The sequence below is a fragment of the Sciurus vulgaris genome (genome assembly GCF_902686455.1).
Source record: "Sciurus vulgaris genome assembly, chromosome: 16".
Lineage (NCBI taxonomy): Eukaryota > Metazoa > Chordata > Mammalia > Rodentia > Sciuridae > Sciurus > Sciurus vulgaris.
The window spans coordinates 29,399,702-29,416,781 of record NC_136477.1 but is presented as its reverse complement, the minus strand read 5'-3'; the positions used below and the strand labels follow the sequence as shown (position 1 = coordinate 29,416,781).

The 17,080-nt window shown below is 37.5% G+C and overlaps 1 protein-coding gene across 19 annotated transcripts in view; it reads left to right on the top strand.

Moving 5' to 3' along the window:
- The window catches only part of ARPP21 (cAMP regulated phosphoprotein 21), a 148,138-nt gene that overhangs the window by 68,764 nt on the left and 62,294 nt on the right, over positions 1–17,080 (top strand). For 5 of the 19 annotated variants that reach the window (XM_079115900.1, XM_079115893.1, XM_079115894.1 and 2 more), the window contains exons 10-14: positions 1,546–1,654; positions 3,532–3,633; positions 9,516–9,553; positions 11,680–11,739; positions 15,479–15,711. In XM_079115900.1, coding sequence (XP_078972026.1) covers positions 1,546–1,654; positions 3,532–3,633; positions 9,516–9,553; positions 11,680–11,739; positions 15,479–15,711 — 542 coding nt within the window. Of the gene's footprint in view, positions 1–1,545; positions 1,655–2,021; positions 2,114–3,531; positions 3,634–9,515; positions 9,554–11,679; positions 11,740–15,478; positions 15,712–17,080 lie in introns of those variants that run through there. The other 14 variants (XM_079115904.1, XM_079115895.1, XM_079115898.1 and 11 more) reach the window with 11 other exon arrangements.

The window sequence follows — 17,080 nt, the reverse complement described above, 5'->3', positions numbered from 1 at the left end:
TGCATTTTTTTTTCATTCCTTATTTTGTAATTTTCAATCTTATATTTCTGATTCCAGAATGTGTATTGCATTTTACTACATTTTAAGTTGGGTGGGAACTGTTCACATTGATCACTGAGGTGATGTGATGGAGGTTTCTGCTCTGTAAGTTGAGGTTCTCCTATTTACTGTGCATGGTGTAATTAGAGAGGGACTGAACCAAGTGTCTATGAGGATTTGACCAGGCTGTTGGAAGCCTGTGGTTTAGTGAGACAATCTATAAACTTAAAGTGAAAAGAATCACTGACGGATGGTTTCCTTGTCTTTAAAAGAGGCCAAAAATCTCTACTTCTATTGCATCAAACTTTTACTATAAGGATTGAACAAGGTAGCCGCATTGCTTTGCAGAGATTATGAATAACTCTGGAAACTGTAACTGGTATTATTCCAGCTTTCTGCTATTGCCTGCTCATCAGTATTCTTATATTTATATACACATATTTAAAAAAAGAATACACCTCATCAAGGTTTGAATTATACACTTAAGCTACTTCTTTGTTTTCAAAGTGCTACTTGCTTATTTTGGAGTATAATCAAATGGTGAGATTTTCTTAATTACTGGTCACCAACCTTAAAGAACAGGCACTGAAGTGGACTCCCAGTGACTAAAGGATTAATGAACCCAGCAGGGACAGAAAACCCCCTAAGTTTCAGAACTAATGCATCAGACATAACAGAGACACTTTAATGAGAGTCATAAATCAGAACTACTTCTAAGTCAGGGACAAATATTTTCACACTTCCTCTGTGGATGAATCCAAGACCAAGTCTTCATTGAGTTCTGTGGTATACAGTGACGTCGTGGGAAATTAACAAAGAAGTGGAGCCCTTCCCTTCAATAATACCAAATGATTAAGAGAACCTAAAAAAATCAATTGACTAATCAATAGTGTGTAACTGCTTGGAGCATTTTCCCCCATACAAATCAGACATTAAGTTGTTTAAATTAAATATCTCATTTCCCCAATTACTGAGCTGATATACAAACATGGCCCAGAGTGTCATTGTCTAGTGGAACCAGATTCCAGAGCATTTGTTATAGGAGGAAGATAAACAATTTTTAAAGGATCATCTCTTACTACAGAATCAGAAGACTCTTGAGATATCATGAGAGGTATTCTCCAAGTTTCCAGACATTGGTGGATTAATGTACTAAACCTGTATATTTGTTTGAGAATATGAGTGGGAATTTGAATTCAGGAGTGATGGAGGTCAAAATCACTAAAGAAAACATCTATACACTATAAATGTGCAGATCTTTAAAATTTTTTCTTTAACTTCAGCTATGGTGATCAGCATGCAGCAAACAAGATTCTGAATTCAAAACAACAAAAGGTATTCTAGCAACATGTGGAGAATACCTGCCTGTATGTTGCCAGCAACTCTAATATCGGAACCACTTCTAAACATTTTTAAAAGTTAAATGCCACGGTGGGGGAAAACACTAAGAAATAACTTTAAACAGGGGGAAAACTCTTTTATTGATATGTTTTACTTTGCTGGCAGACCAGAGCAAAGGTTTTGTGAACATTTAAAAGATGAAAAAGGTGAAGAATCCCAGAAGCGGTTTATCTTGAAGCGAGATAACTCTAGTATTGATAAAGAAGACAATCAGGTTGGTTCTCAAGTTTGAGAGTGGCTGACGTTGTTGTTTTTGAAGGTGGGCTGACTGATGTTCTTGTCGTTCCTCTGTTGTCCCCTCCCTGCCTCCCACCCCTCCCCTGCCTCTGGTACTACTGCCCTCCCTCCAACCTCTGTCCTCCCCTTGCCTCCCCCCTTTGGCATTCAATGGGTAGCCAAAAACTGTGTCTGGTTGCTTTAGCAATGGCTCTGTGTTGGGCTGCATGGGTGGTGCTTGGCGCAGTTCCTGCTGCATGTCTGGGGGGGTTGGGATGCCACAGGCTCCAAGCTGTGGGGAAAAGCTTTGTCAGTCGCATTTCCAGATGTCTGTGTAACTCTGGCAGTCGTTCCACTCCCTACAGCTTTGTCCTTCAGTTGTGCACAAATTGAGCTGGATTTTCAATACGGACCGATGATCAACTCGTGTAGCTGTTAAAGAACAAACCTTGTTATGGTGAGGACAGGTGGATTTTGCAACTATCCTAAAATAAGACTTCGCAGAAAAGACTTGAGTTCATGTTCTAGTCTCCCACCCCTTCTCCTGCCCATGTTCTATGGTCCACGTAAATTGTCTGCTCGTTTTGCATGAAGTGTAGCAGAACTTTATCCTTGTGTATTGTTTGTGACAAAACATTGTGTTGTTCTAGAGTAGCATTAATCATGGTACTTGGACAAGGTTAAAGAGACTTTACTAAATCTTTTCTCTAAATGGGGGAGGGTGTGGGGTCCAGGGTGATTAGGAAGAACACAAAGTAAAACAAATTTTAAATGATAATAAGCACAAGTAGAGAAAGTCAGCTAAATGCCATTATGATTATACTTTGTGTCTCTGACAATGAAAATAGATTATTTTTTTCTGAAAATGACTTTGCTTTAGAATTTTAAAGGTAAGACAATATGCATCTCACTCAAGTTATTTTAATTACTCTGTGAGTCACTGTAAGCCAGTATGTGCATTTCTGACACACTTTTTTAAAAAACTGTTCATCATTTGTATCTCGTTTCCTCCCACCACCACCACGGAGCTACACCATGGCTCGTGTTGCCCGTGAGACATGTGCCTGCGTGGTGCACTTAGTGGGTGTCTGTCGCGTGGATGGGTGAATGCGGTCAGTGCAGAGCATTTGGTCAGGGATGGCAAAAATTAGATAGGAGGGCAGTTGATGTAGATGTAGGAACTGGTCAGATGAGAGGAGAAAGAACACTCCTCATGCTGGGTTCTTTGAATTGTTTTCTTTAGTTTTCTTCTATTGACCCTTATCAGCAAACAAGTTTTGTTAGATTTAGTTTTTAAGCCTGAGGTCATTCTTCCTATACCAGATGCGATTCACAGAATCAGTCATTGAGTGAATAAAAACAAAGTAAGAGATAGTGTCCATATAATCCTTTCGGCCCCCACTCTCTGTTCTGCTCACTTGCTATTTGTCCAGTCCTAAAGTTTTCAAAGCCATTTCTTCCTTCAGTCACCTCAAACTTCCTTTTTTTTTTTTTAAGCCAGCATTCTGCCTCCTTCTGAGGAGTCAGACCATCCAGGTTAGCAAAGGAGACAGAATCCATCCCTGGTGAGCCACCACATACCTGTACTGGCTGAACACCTGAGGTACATTCAGGCTTATACATTTTAGATGCACCTGTGCTACTTGCATCTAGCAAGGCAGCAACCAGGAGGAGCAAACATTTCCAGTCATTGCATGCCATGCACATACATGATACATGTACCCCAGACAGCCTCCTTAGGGGATAGAGAGAGTGAGACTTGTCATACTCCATTTGTGTGAATGAACATTTATTATTCTTAGCTGACAGTTGCTTAACTGCAGATTTCTAACAACTCAACTTGGATAACCCTCCTGATTTCTTTTTTCTGTTCAGCAAAACAGAATGCATCCATTTAGAGATGACAGACGAAGTAAATCAATTGAAGAGAGAGAAGAGGAATATCAGAGAGTGAGGGAGAGAATATTTGCACACGATGTGAGTAGTTGTTTTAATTGCCTCTTTAGTGTGGTCCTTCCATCAGCAGTAAGGCAGCCTCATTCCCCAGACAGTGAGCTGGCAGGGAGTTACGAGACTGGAGCCAGGGAACAAATCGAACTGCAGCAAACCAGAAGTGTTTCTGGAAGAGGACTTGGTTCAGGGAAGTGATGGAAAACTAGCCAAGGGTCTGGGTGTTTTCTAGGGAATGACTGGTAGGGGTAGAGAGGTCTAATTTTAGTCAATAAAACAGACCTTCAGTACAAAGGAAGGTATCAGATTTGCAGCAAATACCTTCACATCCATATTAGGCAGCAGATCACCTATTAGTGTATTTTTAAAATACCAACACTGTGCAGAGGAAAGAAAAAAGCAGCCTATGGATCACACACACATATAAACATATAAATATCCAGAGTCTTTTCTCAGTCCTTAGAAAATATGGACACTTCATTTTCCTGAAGTTAGATAATCCTACTCATTTTTTCCCCTTGATTTCAGATCAGTTCAAATCAGGAAATAGTCTGTCAAGGAAATCATCATAGAAGAATTTCTTTTGTTAAGCCCTAACAAAGAAAATGTGACTGGGATATTTTTAGACTTTACCCACTATGGCCAAGAGAAAATGCAATTCAATTAAATAAAAATAGAAAGTTAACAAATAAAAGCTTAATTTAAACGCAAGAAATTTAAAAGGGCACGTGGTCACTGTAGCTTTCTATTCCATGAAATCACTTGGGGCTCCCTGAAATATTGTGGGTTCTTTCCTCTGCAGAAGGGGAGAGGTGAGCTCCTTTGTGGGGCTGTCCATGGCCAAGGCTTCCAGCTTTGCCTAGTCAGGGGAAGTGTTTGACTCCTGCTGTGATCAGCTCCTGGAGATCACTCAGTGCCAGCCTAGAGAGCTGGGCATGAGTGCTCCCCACAGAAGTGGGAGGAGGGCTGTGGTCGTTGGTAGCTTCAGGACAAGCCAGAGTCCGTGACTTCCAGGAAGTGCTGGTTCCTTCATCCGAGGCTGCAGGAGTGATTCAGCCTCTTCCAACTGCACTTCTTCCACATTGGTACCAACCCCAACCTTTCTGGAATACACTAAAATAGAATTTTGATGATAAATAATCTGTCCCACAAGTCTGAAATTAAGAGAGTGTTAGAGTGAGATGGAACTCCCCGTGGCTGGAGGTGCAGATGCAGTTCTAGAAGATTCTGCAGATATATGGACTACTTAGGCTTTTACTATGGACATAATTTTTGGTGGGGCGAAGTACAGCCTGATACACTATGGGTTTTTCATTGTATTTGCTGGAATCAATAATAAAAGTAATGAGATGATCTAATCTTGTCACAGTTGGGGAAGAATACCTGCAGTAGGCTGGGCGGCAGCATGTTCTTTCCTCAAGCCTTCATAGAGAGAATTTTTTTTTTTTTTTCTGTCAGCTAGCTCATTTTTTATTCTATTCTTGCATGCGCTATTGCTTTCTCTCTCATGCACACACATACACACAACCTTTTTTTTCTCACACTTTGGTTCTGGCACGTCAGGTGATTTGTGAATGATTTGTTATATTGAGAAACAAATACTAACTGCAGACATAATGTAGAGCAGCGTTATGTCTTTTTTAAAAGTTGTATCACAGAGCTAGGTGACAGAAAGCACAGTTATGGATGGCCACCTGGGCTGAGGATGACACCTGTGCTGCTTACTTCACTTAGTGATTCTCAGGTCCCTGAGCAGTCATCTCAGGGAGCAGGAGTCTTCAAGACTTCCCTTATGCTGACTTCCCTATAACCCTGCTAAAGAAATTAGCTGCTAGGGGCCTGGGTCATAGGTTAAACCATAGCAAGCTATTTGAAGACTTTATGGCCACATGCTCTATTTATTTATTTTTATTGAGGTGCTGGTAATTGAGCCCATGGTCTCCTGCAATATAGGCAAACATTCTACCACTGAGCTGCACCCCCAGCCCTATTAACATTTTTTGAAAAGTAAAAGCAGACAATTGTGAAAAAGCTTAAATTTCAAGCCATTGCATGACATCCTTTGGCAGCCTTCTTCCAAATGATGAGACTTCTTCCTTCTGCAGACATAGAGATGTGAGCCGCTTTTGTAGGCTCTCTGCATTTCATGCTTTACTAATGTAAATGGAGCACCATCTTTATTCTGGCACTACCTTTAACCTACCATAGAAGGTTTCTACTTTAAAATTGGTATCCTATACAGAAACTACACTCACAGGAGGGATTCCAGAATCAAATGAAAGTTCTAATATCATTTGTAAGACTTTATATGCATGAATATATGTGTGATTTTCCAAGAAAAAATTCCCTATCATTTATTAGATTCCTTTAAGCCTAAGGGGGGCCAAATATTCCCAGTGTCTTTCTCCCTGGCCCTATAATTTGCTAGAGATACTTAGACATACCACTAGGTCCTTAGTTATTTTATTGCTGTTTTTATTGCTTCACTGGTGATAGCCTGGAGGTGTCAGTTCCTTACTAGGTGGGCTCCTTCATAATCTGCTAGTGTCTTTATGACATGGTAACTAGCTTCCCTTGGAAAAAGTGATTCAAGAGAGAACCAGAGACATCCAAATATGGAAGCCACAGTCTTACGTAACCTAGTCTCAGCAATGACATATCTTCCTTTCTGCTGTAGTCTATCAGACACACACACCGACCTTGGAACAAAGTTGGAGGTCACACATAAGGTTATGAATATTAAGAGGCAGGGAGTGTTGGGGGTGACCCTATATGAACTGGACTGTACCGTATCCTCTATGACACAAGTTCTTAAGGACATAGCACAGCAATATGAACTTTCCTAAATAACACATATAATAACAGATCTCCCTCACCACACATATCATGACAGGCCATGTTAGGGGACTTTCATTTGTGCATTTCTTGGTTCCCAAGTGATCACTGATCACTGCCCAAATTGTTGAGGCACAGAATTGTTCTTTCATAAGATAATAAAGTAAATTAAGTCAATTGTAAAACAAATGCAAAGGATCCAGCATAAGGAAATTGTATTATAGAAGTATAATCTTTTTCTTAGCTCATCTTTAATTTAGTTTCCTCATAATTTATAAAATTGAGCCAACAAAACCAGCTTTCTTCAGTAATTATAAGTAGTGGAGTTACTCAAACCAGTTCAAATATTGAGAAAGCATATGCAAATTTTTTGCTACTTGAAGAAACAATAAGATGAGAAATTCTTTACAGTAGTTATACTTGAGCAAAAAATCAAATTTATTTAAAAATTAGAAATGTTTTTGTGTATTTTCCTAATGTATCTTCATGTCTAAGGTATGTGTGAGTGTGTGAAGAGTGTGAGAGTGTGTGTGCACTTTGGTATTGCAGGCACATAATAAAAAATGCAAGCAGTTTTAGGTGGTTTTCTAGAAGAAATTTCAAATACAGTTTGGAAATTTGAATATCTTGAAATCAGACACGTTTTCATTGTTTGAGGGCTAAATAGTTGTTCAGTCAGAGTGCACGATTTAGCTCTCAAATAACAAATTAACCTGTTTCTGTAGTAAGTAATATTTGAGATCCAATTCTTTTGCTTTGGCAAGGATTTTAGCTTCTTCAATGGTTAATTATATATGATGTTGCTAAATTGGGGGAGATTTGGTTGAGAAAGCAATGCAGTTGGGAAAGTTTTGTTTTGCCTAGAGGGTAACTGGCAAAGGGTATCTGGGTATAAAGTAGGGAGAAGCTCTTCCAGGGTCTTCCCAGCACCAGCTGAGATCCCTCTTCAGGGAGAACGGATGGAAAGGCAGGTGGTGCCACCAGAGGTGGGAGTGAGATGTGGGAGAGAACTCTGTAACCCATTAGGCAAAATCATTTTTCTCCTTTTTTGAAAAGGGAGCCTTTTATATCTGAGAATGCATATAAGTGACAGCTTTGAATGTTGCACTTAATTACTGTGACAATTTTATCTTTCTCTGCTATTAAATGTGCAAGTTATTAATACTGCTTTTTAAAAAAGTTTTATTTTCATAAGCCACTGAATCACAGCCAATAACTACCTATGTCTTATTTATGAAAATGTGGTAAAGGGGTGATGAAGTGATTTATTGAGGACCTTGCCACAAAAATCAGAAACATACTCTTGAGTTGTTTTTTGGGAAAGGTATCCTTGACTTGCTGAAGTCTTACTTTTTATTCAAAAAGTTTGAGTTGCTTACTTTCCTCCCAAATGCTATTAGATTCACAAATCTGAAGAGTTCAGTATGTTTTTGATAAACTCCTTCAAACAAGTGGATTTCTCAATAATTCCAGTCCCATACAGAATAGTATAAACTTAGTTGACCTCTTTCCAACTGAGCTGAGAAGTAGTGGAATATTTGAACTCATAATGTATATCTGAAACAACCTCACTTTCTTTTATATACCATGACTTGACTCAAGTTGATAAGTAGCAAAACTAAACTCATGGAAATGGAGAGGATAGGGTATTTAGTTTACCCTTAAAATATCTGTATAAGAGTAATGTGATGGCACATCATTCATATTTGTCTCACTTTCCACATATAAATGTCAAATTTCAAAAAGCTATTTTCTGAAAATATATTTTTTAATTGGCTGTTTTTGCTTTTTTGATACAGAAGTTTTTTGCACACCTGAGATTTGGGATACCTTTTCAACAGAAAGGTTCAAAGAAATGATTCTAGAGATGCCTTCACAGAATGCTTATACCACTGAGCAAAACACCATGTCTAAATTCATCCCCTTTGGCTTTGTGGAAGGAATGATTTCTCTAGCAAATTGAAAGTAGAAGCCAATATCCTGCTTGCTTCTTTGAGTGGTGGTTACATTAGCAGCATCTGTTAGTTCAAGGCTTATTGAAAGGTCTTTATTTTTTCTTGGGTTTTTTTTTTTTTTTTTTTTTTTTTTTTTTTTGTATCTTAAAATAGACCAGCTCTGTCTCCATTTATCCCTTTAACAGGTCGCTTATTCATAATTGAGACAATCTACATATAACATGGTGCTTCTGTACTTATGTTTAGAAATTTAATACTTTGAAAATGGTCTTGTTTTGCTTCCTAAACAGTCCCTGCTATTTTATGACCTCAGCACCATAATTTGCCTAGGCTTCTCTTTTTCTGCTTGTTTAAATTTAATCCGATCCACCTTTCCCCAGCATGTAATTCTAACAGAATTCTATCTTCCATGCATTGTACATTAAATACAAGATAGGAGAGAAATGATTGCCATGCAAACAGAAACAAAACAATAAGGTCATCAGTTTTCTGTATGCAAAACTAAGAAATATCAGATGGAGTTTGACCATTTTTTTTTTTCTAATTAGCTTTGTTTCATTGAAACTTGTCTTCTGTCCTCCTTACTTATGATCACAGATGGATGGCATTTCTTCCATTTTGAGAGACTTGTGTTTAATCTCTTTCTTCCGTGAGAGTTCATAGTTGCCAGGTAGTTCTTATAGAATTGTGGCTTCACACTGCTCCCATTCTTAGGTGGATCCTTCCAAGTTTGCATGCTCTGCCTTGATTTGAACCTCTTCCCCTGGCTTCTGTTGGTGATTGTACCTCCACAGCTCCAGAGGAAACCACTCGCTGCTCAGACTCCAAAGGTGGTCATGGGTTTCTCCAGCAATTTTATTCACATTTCTCTTCTGACCTTGATGCTGAACGGGGCTTAATCTGTTGAAAACCTGGAGATGTCCTGGTGGAAAAGTTCCCTGAGCTACATGAGAATGGTTGACTCTTCTAACACTAACCTATATTTTTTCCTTTTTTATTTCCATCTTTTGTGCATATTTTTCCCTAGGAGGGGAAAAGTAGTTTTAAAATCTGGAAAGGATTTGGGACCCCTCAGCATATCCAGAACATCTGATACAATGCCTTTCTTTTATTTTTCAGTCAGTTTGCTCCCAGGAAAGCCTTTATGTGGAAAACAGGTAAAATGGAATTTTATTTTTTGTATTGTTAGAAGAACAGTCTGTCATGTATGTCCTGTATATTCCCATATACATATATATATCTATATCTATCCCATATATAAGTGTGTGCTTGAATATATGTATAAATAAATACATATATCAATGTGTGCACACGTATATATTCACACTTATATGTTATTTAACATGTCTAAACACACATACATATTCACATATGTTATTTAGCATGTCTAAGAGTACTTAATTTGGGGGAAAAAGTTCTCTCAGTTACTTTCAAGCAGAGGCTTAAACTGTTTCCTTATTTTGACTCAATCCTGTGTCCTTCCCAAGGTGAAATTCCTGTTACCTTCCCCAGGCATTAAAAAGAGAAAATATTGAGTCCACGCAGGAATTTGCAGTTCCATTGGCTTACTGAGCAGGCTGCTAAAAGTACTTTATTTGGTATTATTAGCCACTTCTTTCCTATAATTATATAGCTATACAAATAATAATTAGAATAATATTACTTTAAGTTCCTCATTCTTAACTACCTATTCATCTTTATAAAAAGTTTACATGAAAACCTCATCTAAAGCTAGGCATGGTTGCACACACCTATAATCCCAGCATCTCAGGGGCCTAAGGCAGGAGGATTGCAAGTTCAAAGCCAGCCTCTGTGATTTAGCAAGGCTTTAAGCAACTCAATGAGACTGCATCTCAAAATTAAATATAAACAAATGAATAAAGAGGGCTGGGGATGTGGTTCAGTGGTTAAGTGCCCCTGGGTTCACTCCCTGGTACCAAAGGAAAGCAAACAAACAAACAAACAAAAAAGAAGAAGAAGAAAGGAAGAAAGAAATAAAGAAAACCTTATCTAAACCTGTCTAGATGTAGCAGTATACCTGTCTTAGGGGTTAGGGGAAGGAGGCAGTTGTGAAATTTATAGTAGATCTTGGGAATAAGACTAGACATTTTTCAAACTTAACATATATCTTTGTAAAAGTACCTTTTAAAAATGGTTCTAAATTGACACAGATATTAAAGTGTCCTCTTGATTTAATTGCAGATATTCAGGAGAAATTTAGGAATCCATATTAATAGTACTAATCACATTTAAGATGTACTAAAATCCCCAACTTGATTTAGAAATATGGTATGCGTAAATAAGGTGTTGATTAACTTTATTTCAGGTGTCAGCTTAATGGATGTCCCTCTAAAGTTGGTTAAAATGGAGACTAATTCAATGCCAGTACTCAGAGAAATTTAAACTGGGCATTAAAGTTAGCTGATTAAAAAAAAAAAAAAAAGTCACCATATCAGCACTTGGAATTCTTCAAGTAACTGAACCCTCCAAGAGAGTGATTGCTTTTAAAGGACAAAATTATAAAATAAATCTATACAAGCTCTGAATTTAAAAAAAATTACGACTTATACAGACTTAGGCAAATTTCCAAATTTTCAGGGAAAATGAATCCAGGAGCATTAACATTTTAGTGATGATTCTGAAGCATTCCAAATTCTGTATCCATACCAAGAAAAAAATTAAGTGAGCATTTGCAATTCATTTTGGTAGGAAACCTTACTCCCTAGTCTTCTAACCAGTAATCTCCCCTACCTTACACCCTAATTCTATTTTTCAATTGGCTTCTATTTAACTTTACAGGACTGTATCACATATTTGCATTGCACGTGTGAAGTCTTGATGGTCCTAGAATTGAGTGGCTCTCCTATAAAAATAAATCTATTTCTAAAATTATTGTCTATGGAATGTCAATATTTCATTATGCCTCCCCAAATAAAAATAACTTAATATTACCTTTAAAAAAAACACTAATATGTTTTGTTAAATCTCTTTCATATTTATAGTGATTTCTTTCATTATCCCCTCTCCTTCCGTTTCCTGTATCTCCTCTCTCTTCCCTTCCCTCTTATCTGGCATCTGTGCCTTCTTCCTAGGGTAGGGATCTTAATCCTATTACACTGCCATGAATTTATTATGACAAAACTTAATGTCACACAAATTAAAAAATAGTATGTGGGATTAATTTACAAGGAAGTTGTGCTATGGCAGAGCACACATACATTTAACTTAAGACATTTAGTATCCTTAGGTTTTATATCATAAAAATCATGTTTTTCATTTCCAGTAGGCTCTTGGAAGACAGTAACATATGCAATGAGACCTATAAGAAAAGACAGCTCTTTCGGTTGGTATGGTTTACTTTTTTAAACTATGTTTTCAGATTATGTGGCAGAATCGATGTTAAATATAAGTGTATTAGTGTAAAATATTTCTGTTAATGAAATAAAATATGTTCAGTGCTCTTGATGTAGAGTTTGTTATCCAGCTAGTGTGACATCATATGGATCATGTGAGAGAGAGGCGGGACTGGAAAGCTGCCCCTTCCTATGCAACTCCTGGGGTTGTTCTGCGGATTTTCTGTGTTTCAGAACTCACTCTGGCAGGACACTTATTTAACATTCCCAAATTCCTTCAGCAAATTTTACCAGGTTAAACTTTCTCTGACAGTTTGAAATTGAATACATATTTCCAGCACTGGGAATTACATCAATGATAACTATTTGGTTAGCTAATTTTTAGGTCTCTACTGTCCCTCATAAAATTCAAATGTATTTTTAAGCACAAATTTTATTTCTAAAGGAGGCTGTGATGTTCCTTCCAATTATAGTCAACTACTTAAATTGAGATCTGTGTAGGATAATGGGAAAAGAAAAAAAATTCTTTTAAAGTTCTGGGTGCAGAGGAAAGCTCTGTAAAAGCAGAAGGATCACACCTATTTTTTCACATTTATTTGATAAATGTTAAAACTTTTATCAAACGTATTAACACGTTTGTAAATAGTAGGATACCTGTTACAGGAAAGGCAAAAACAAAAAACAAATATTTTTTAAATTTAGAAGAAAAAAAATACTAAGGAAGATAGAAATTATCTTTTGGTAGTAAATCTGAAGTTGGTAAAATTAGAGTAATTGATGCCTCTGCTCTGGGGAAGGAAAAAAAAATCCTGCATTTCTTTCTTGAAAACCCAGAGAAAAGATAAAATTTACTAGTACCCCTGTAGTCACTCTATGATTTAATTTGTTTAGGCTAATAGAGATAAAAACATGTGTCTTACCCACAAAAGGATGTTAGGTTTACACAGCCCCCAAACTGCCCTCTTACAAACCTGCCCTATATTAAGGTCACCCACCCCAAACATAGATTCCATCATCCACCAAAATAACCAAACACAGACACTCAGAAAGACAACTTAATACAAAAGCCACCTACACAACTGTGAAGGCAATTCAGAGTGTACATCATCCATAACTTGGGCAAAAAAGTTACAATGTTCAGAAATGTACGAAAATGGACACATCAGTTGTCAATCAGGACAGAAACAGAATTTAGAGTATGTGCTTTTTATCTATCCTGGGATTAAATTCTGGTTGCCTATAAAAGGACCACCTCTCCAATGACAGGATATTCTATTCTTACTGTTTTCCTGGATTACAGTTAGAGGGGTCCAGCACTGAATTTAAGAGAGAAGGAAAACACCTGTCAGACATGTTTTTTTTTTTTTTTAATAAAGTGTATGATTCCACACTCAGAGAGATAAGAAATTCACTTTTGGGCATCACCCTGCCATTATTGGGCTAAATAATCAATGAATAGAGTAGTATAAAATACTTTTCAGTGTGTGAATACCTAGAATCATAAAACAGAATTAGATGCTATTTTGAATCTCATTAATGCTAATTCCCTAAAGCAGAAACTTGTTTTAAAAATGCACAGAACTTGGCTTGGGATGATGAATTTAGTCTGTAATCAAAGAAATAAAGCTAAGGAAATCTCAGGTTGTCTTATTGACCAAATGATGTGGCCAGTCTAGAGGACCTCCCCATCTCTCAAGAATTTGCTCTACCAGGTATAAGAGTACAGAATACAACACAGGAGCTTGCATCCTGTGGTGCTCACCTCCCTTGCAAAGAAATTCTTAACCCTGCTGACATTTAGGAAAAGTCTGGATTCCTTATGTGGATGTGCAAAGGTCCTCGGGAGAAGCATAATTGAAGCAGAACTATTGATGGGAACAAAGGTTCACTCCTAATTCCTTCTGATGTATCCTACATACTAAGGCTAGGGACCACCCCAAATGCAAGTCAGTGTTTTTCTGTAATAAATATTCTAAATTAACTGCAAATGAGATTATCCTCATATAACTGGCAAATTCATAGTTGCTAAGTAATGATTTAGCCAGACCTTGTCAAAGAAGGGTCAACATAATCAGAAATATATAGGAGAAGAATGAAGTCAAATTTGGACATGGAGAGACAATCAGGAATGGAGCACCAAACTCTTGAAAAGGCAGTTTTTCTATATCCTACCTCCCATGGCTTTCTTATATTTTGAAGGTGTCTAAGAACTAAAATTGCCTGGCCATTGCTGAGGGTACTTCCTCCTGCAGCTTGGTCTTTTTTCAGATGGTTCTTGTTACTAAACCAAGGACCTGCTGTACTGAGAATGTAAGGAAGCATCGAAGCGGGTGAGGCAGGGCATGGAATGTTCTCATCCAGTGTCCTCCTTGAAAATGTTTCTTGTTTTGTGAGTTTTCTGTTCCGCTCTCTCCCCTTGCTTTATGAAGTTCCTGCTACAGATTAGTTACTTCATTTTTATTATCTCTTGGATCCATTTGAAGCAAAACCTAAATTTCTGTATACCTTCTGCAGAGTTCAGGTGGTGTCTGGAATGAGCTATGAAGACCTCTAGCATCTTAGTAGCATGTTATTGGCTTTAGAAGAATATTTTTTAAAAAGGTCTTGGTCACATTTGTGAGACTGGATTTAAGACTTGAATATGTTACATTTCATACTGATATGAAATTAAGGGCTATGTTTATAGCTCATGATATATGTTGCCTTCATTTCTTTATAATCTATAAGAATCTTAGTATATTTTATTGATGTGTTATTTCGATCTGCAGAATAAGCTTCAGAAATTTTAACAAAGTTATTTTTAAGCAGGTTGAAAACCAATGTAAATGCAATTGTTTTTTATCAAGTTTCTTAATAAAACACATTTAGCTTTGCATACTCTTTAAATTATTCAGGAGTCTTTAAAATTCACTTCTGGCTACTGGATCACTCTAGTACATTTATTCTCTTTGAATTTTGAACAATTATGACCTTTAACTTCAAGATGCTTTTTGGTATTTCCACTGATCCCACTGGAAAGTTTCTTGTCAGCGTATGGCCGTAGAGTGTTGACATTGTTGTTTTCACACTTTTCTACGTGAAAAGGATTAAAGGGCTATTTCCTCCAACCATGAAGGTTAAACCCATCAGGCATAATTCTTACCATGGATTAGCAATTTCTGTGACTTCTGTGCTCTCTGTCATATCCCTTGTGAGTTCAAGATATTTATCATAAAGTTGGAAAACGAACTAATAAATAGTTTCTCAGGACGTGTGTGCATTTTCTAAGCCAATTATTCAATGCTGAAGAAAAAGAGAAAAATAATACCCTTCTTTAGTGGGAATTCCTTTTAGAATCATTTAAAATTATAATTACCTCAGAACATTAATTCATTGTTGGTTTGGCTCAGGAGAACTTATCCCCCTATCCTCTCTGCAGGAGAAGTTAGCAATTATACTTTATGCCATGTTTTTCTAGTTATTTCTCCTTCCCTGGCAGGAGGATCATGTGACATTCCTAGGTTTGGTTTTTCTGTTTGTGACATGTGTGTCATATGTGATGTGTTATCTGTCTATACATCATCAAGGCATTTGTAGCAGTGTTTGGGGGAGCCACTGGCTTCATTAAAGGGTTGACAAAAGGGATCTTGTGTAGATGACTCTACCAAGAAAGGCCCCATCTGTGCCCACCCACCCCAGTCGTGCAATGTAACTCTGTTCCTGTGCGTCTTTCTGGTGGCCATGCTCCAGGGGCAACAGAGATAGCTCAGGGAGAACATCTGGGAGTCGGCAGAGCAGCTCGGAGAATGAACTCAAGTGGTCAGACCACCAGAGGGCCTGGAGCAGCACAGACTCCGACAGCTCCAACCGCAATCTGAAGCCCACCATGACCAAGACGGCGAGTTTTGGGGGCATCACGGTGCTGACCAGGGGTGACAGCACATCCAGTACCAGGAGTACCGGGAAACTGTCCAAAACAGGTAGTTAGTACTGAATGGGTTTATGTTCTCTGGTATTTTGGGATTCTACCTAAACCTTCCTGACACCATTCTGTCTTTGAATTAATTAATAACAATGACACTGGTTACATTACATTCTAGAAAATTAGAAGGTACAATTTTAATAGGCTGCTGCCTCATGCTGTGCATCTAAGTCAAGTTTTTGAGCTCTTTAATCTTCAGTTTCCTTTTCTATAAGACTTAGGTTATCATAGAATATTACTCGAACTCACATCAGTAGACTTGAAATTTATCTCATTTATATTTACTTAAGTTTTTCCAGTAAACTGGATTGAAGTTTGAATCAGATCACTTTTATAAAAATGATTACCATGGAATTTACACATAGCAACTATTTAACGAAAGTTAGATATGTTTTTCAATTGAATACTATGACTTACTCCTTGCAGCTACCCTGTAAGGTAATTAGAATATTCATAGATTGGGCTCTTGCATTAGCATGCTGTCAGTATGATCTTGAGCAGGTCACTTACCATATCTGAGATATGGAAATAATAGTACCCATGTTGCAGCATTATTAAGACTAAAAGCATAAAGATATGCAAAACTGCTTGAATAATACCTGGCACATTGTATGTACCCAGTAAGCACTCATTCTTATTCATTTTTATTATTGTCATTTAATGTTTTCATGCCTGTTTTGCATTTAAGTGAGTCATAGGGAGGTTTAGAGTTTCTGAGTATATGCAGTTTTTTTTTTTCTGTGATTTTCTTCTTCCCAAAGACATATAATTTTATATAGATAGATAGATATAGATATATACATATAAATATATTGATATAAAGTGATATATATGTATACACACATAAATATGTAGATATGCCCCATATATATTTTGTGTGTGTGTGGTACTAGGGATTGAACCCAGGGCCTTATAAATGCTAAGCAAGTGCCCTACCACTGAGCTACATTCCCAGCCCTTTATTTATTATCATTATTATTATTATTATTATTTTATTATTTTTATTATTATTATTATTATATTGAGAGAGAGGGTCTCACTAAGTTGCCCAGGCTGGCCTCATATTTGTGATCCTCTTGCTTCAGCCTTCTGAGTGGCTGGACTTAGAGGACTGCACCCCCGCCCTGGACAGTAATGATGCTTTGAGTCAGGTACACCATCCAGGTTAGCATGGACAGTGTCTAGAAGGTGAGTGATGATGAGAGATCCAGGAGAACCATTCACTTGACCCAACTGTAAACTGATGGACAGTTGGTTTTGCCTCAGAAAATGGACTCCCCAGCTGTTACTAGGGAGTCCGCGAGGGTGTTGAGAATTGTGATTCATCTACCCTGGGCATCAGGATATGCTGGGAGAACATTCCTGGGCTT